The sequence below is a fragment of the Dipodomys ordii genome, unplaced genomic scaffold (assembly GCF_000151885.1).
Source record: "Dipodomys ordii isolate 6190 unplaced genomic scaffold, Dord_2.0 Scaffold54, whole genome shotgun sequence".
Lineage (NCBI taxonomy): Eukaryota > Metazoa > Chordata > Mammalia > Rodentia > Heteromyidae > Dipodomys > Dipodomys ordii.
Genome location: NW_012267270.1, coordinates 1111936 through 1114131, shown reverse-complemented (window position 1 = coordinate 1114131; position 2196 = coordinate 1111936). Strand labels below are relative to the sequence as shown.

The 2196-nt window shown below is 66.0% G+C and overlaps 1 protein-coding gene across 1 annotated transcript; it reads left to right on the top strand.

Annotated features, from left to right (window-relative positions):
• The first annotated feature begins 726 nt into the window (after positions 1-726).
• On the top strand, positions 727-1671 carry Mrgpre (MAS-related GPR, member E). The gene has a single exon (XM_013020867.1). The coding sequence runs from the start codon at positions 727-729 to the stop codon at positions 1669-1671; it is 945 nt and encodes a 314-aa protein (XP_012876321.1).
• Positions 1672-2196: the final 525 nt, after the last annotated feature.

Genomic DNA, 2196 nt, shown 5'->3' with positions numbered 1-2196 from the left:
GAGCTGTTTAAGCCATGCCAGGGCTGCCGGACCCTAGGCCACCCCTCTCCCAGACAGCCTGCTGCCTTTTTTTTTGGAGTGGGGGGGTTGTCAGTCGTGGGGCATGAACTCTGGGCCTGGGCGCTGTCCCTGTGCTCTTCAGCTCAAGGCGAGCGCTCTACCACTTGAGCTACAGCGCCACTTCTAGGTTTTCTAGTGGTTTATTGGAGATAAGAGTCTCACGGACTTTTCTGCCCGGGCTGGCTTTGAACTGTGATCCTCAGCTCTCAGCCTCCTGAGTAGCTAGGGTGACAGGCGTGAGCCACCAGTGCCGGCTTAACTCTCCACGTTGAATCAAGCCAGGCTGCTTTTGAGGAGCAGCAGGGTGTCGCGGGCTCATTCCCACCCCCCCAACCCCCCCACCCCGCAGGCTGTGGGGTCCATCCTGCTGAAAGCTCCATTAGAGGCCCCGGGGGACTGGGGCTTAAGTGCTGGTGGAAACCTTTCAGGAAAGAGCCTTCGCCTGGGAGGTCTAGCGAGGTCAGGTGACAGGGCTGGGTGGCGGGCGGGCTGGGCGGGCAGGCGGCTGCCCTCCAGCTCACGCCGTGCTCCTTGTGTCTCCTCCGGTGTGGGCAGGGTGGTGGGCTCCTGGGCACGAGACTCAGGTGTCCTTTTGCTCCAGGGCGTCAGGAGAGAGCGGAGCAGCCGTGCCCGGCTTCCTGAGTCTCCAACCTTCGTACTCCGTCCATGATGGAAGGGAGAGATGCCAGACGCGACCTGGAGTCCGCCCTCAGCCAGGACTCGGATATGCCGTTTAACCTGGCGATGCTGTCCCTCACCGAGCTCCTCGGCCTGGGGGGGCTGCTGGGGAACGGGGCGGTGCTGTGGCTCCTCAGCCGCCATGTCTACAGGAACCCCTTCTCCATCTACCTCCTGGACGTGGCCTGCGCCGACCTCCTCTTCCTGGGCTGCCACATGGTGGCCATGGTCCCCGACCTGCTGCCCGGCCGGCTGCACTTCCCGTACCTGCTCCAGGCCTCCCTGAGCACGCTGCGCTTCTTCTGTTACCTCGTGGGCCTGGGCCTCCTGGCGGCCATCAGCACGGAGCAGTGTCTGGACGCCCTCTTCCCGGCCTGGTACCTGTGCCGCCGGCCCCGCTACCTCGCCACGTGCGTGTGCGCGCTCACCTGGGTGCTCTGCCTGCTGCTGGACCTGCTGCTCAGCGGCAGCTGCACCCTGGTCTTCGGGGCGCCCAGCGGCCGGCTGTGCGGGGCGCTGTGGCTGGCGACGGCCGCGCTGCTGGGGGCCTTGTGCTGCGTGCTGTGCGGGAGCAGCCTGCTGCTGCTGCTGCGGACCGAGCGAGGCCCGCAGCGCGCCCAGCCCCGCGGCTTCCCCGCCCTGGTCCTGCTGGCCGCCCTCCTCTTCCTCTTCTGCGGCCTGCCCTTTGGCATCTACTGGCTGTCCGGCAGCCTGCACTGGCGCATCCCTCCCCATTTCTACCACTTCAGCTTCCTCCTGGCCTCCGTGCACAGCGCAGCCAAGCCCGCCGTCTACTTCGGCCTGGGCAGCGCGCCTGGCCAGAGGCTGCGAGAGCCCCTCCGGCGGGTGCTGCAGCGCGCCCTGGGGGACGAGGCGGAGCTGGGGGCCCACAGGGACGCCTCCCGCAGGGGCCTCGTGGACATCGCCGTCTGAGGGCCCCCCCTGTGGATCCCGCCCCCTCGGGTTCGGGGCACTGCCCACCGTGGGGAAGGGATGCCATCGGCGGGAGGCCTCTGATGATGAGCTCCTCCTGTGTCTCAGTGTTGTCCCAGCGTCCCCGGACAGCTCTCTGGGGGAGACAGTCTTCCAGAGAAATCTCTGGGCCCTCCCACGGGGTGCGCGGGTCCACACGGCCGGTGCCCGCCTGGGCCCCACCGGCTCTCCGCTGCCCCAGGGCTGCCCGAAGCAGCAGCCGCCTCCCGCTATCGCTGCTTGTTTACACCAGGGTGTAACAGAGGGTGATACCAGAGGAAGGCTGACTCACTCCAAGGTCCACGCCCCACGCCTGAGGCCCATGCTCTGGGCTCCACACTTGTGGGGTGGGTTTGTGGTTCAAAGCTACCCTGGACAGGAAAGGCCTTGAAATTCTCATCTGCAGTTAATCACCAAAAAGTCCTAAGTGGTGCTGTGACTCAAGGTAGAGCACTCACCTTGAGCATCAAAGCTCAGGGACAGCAC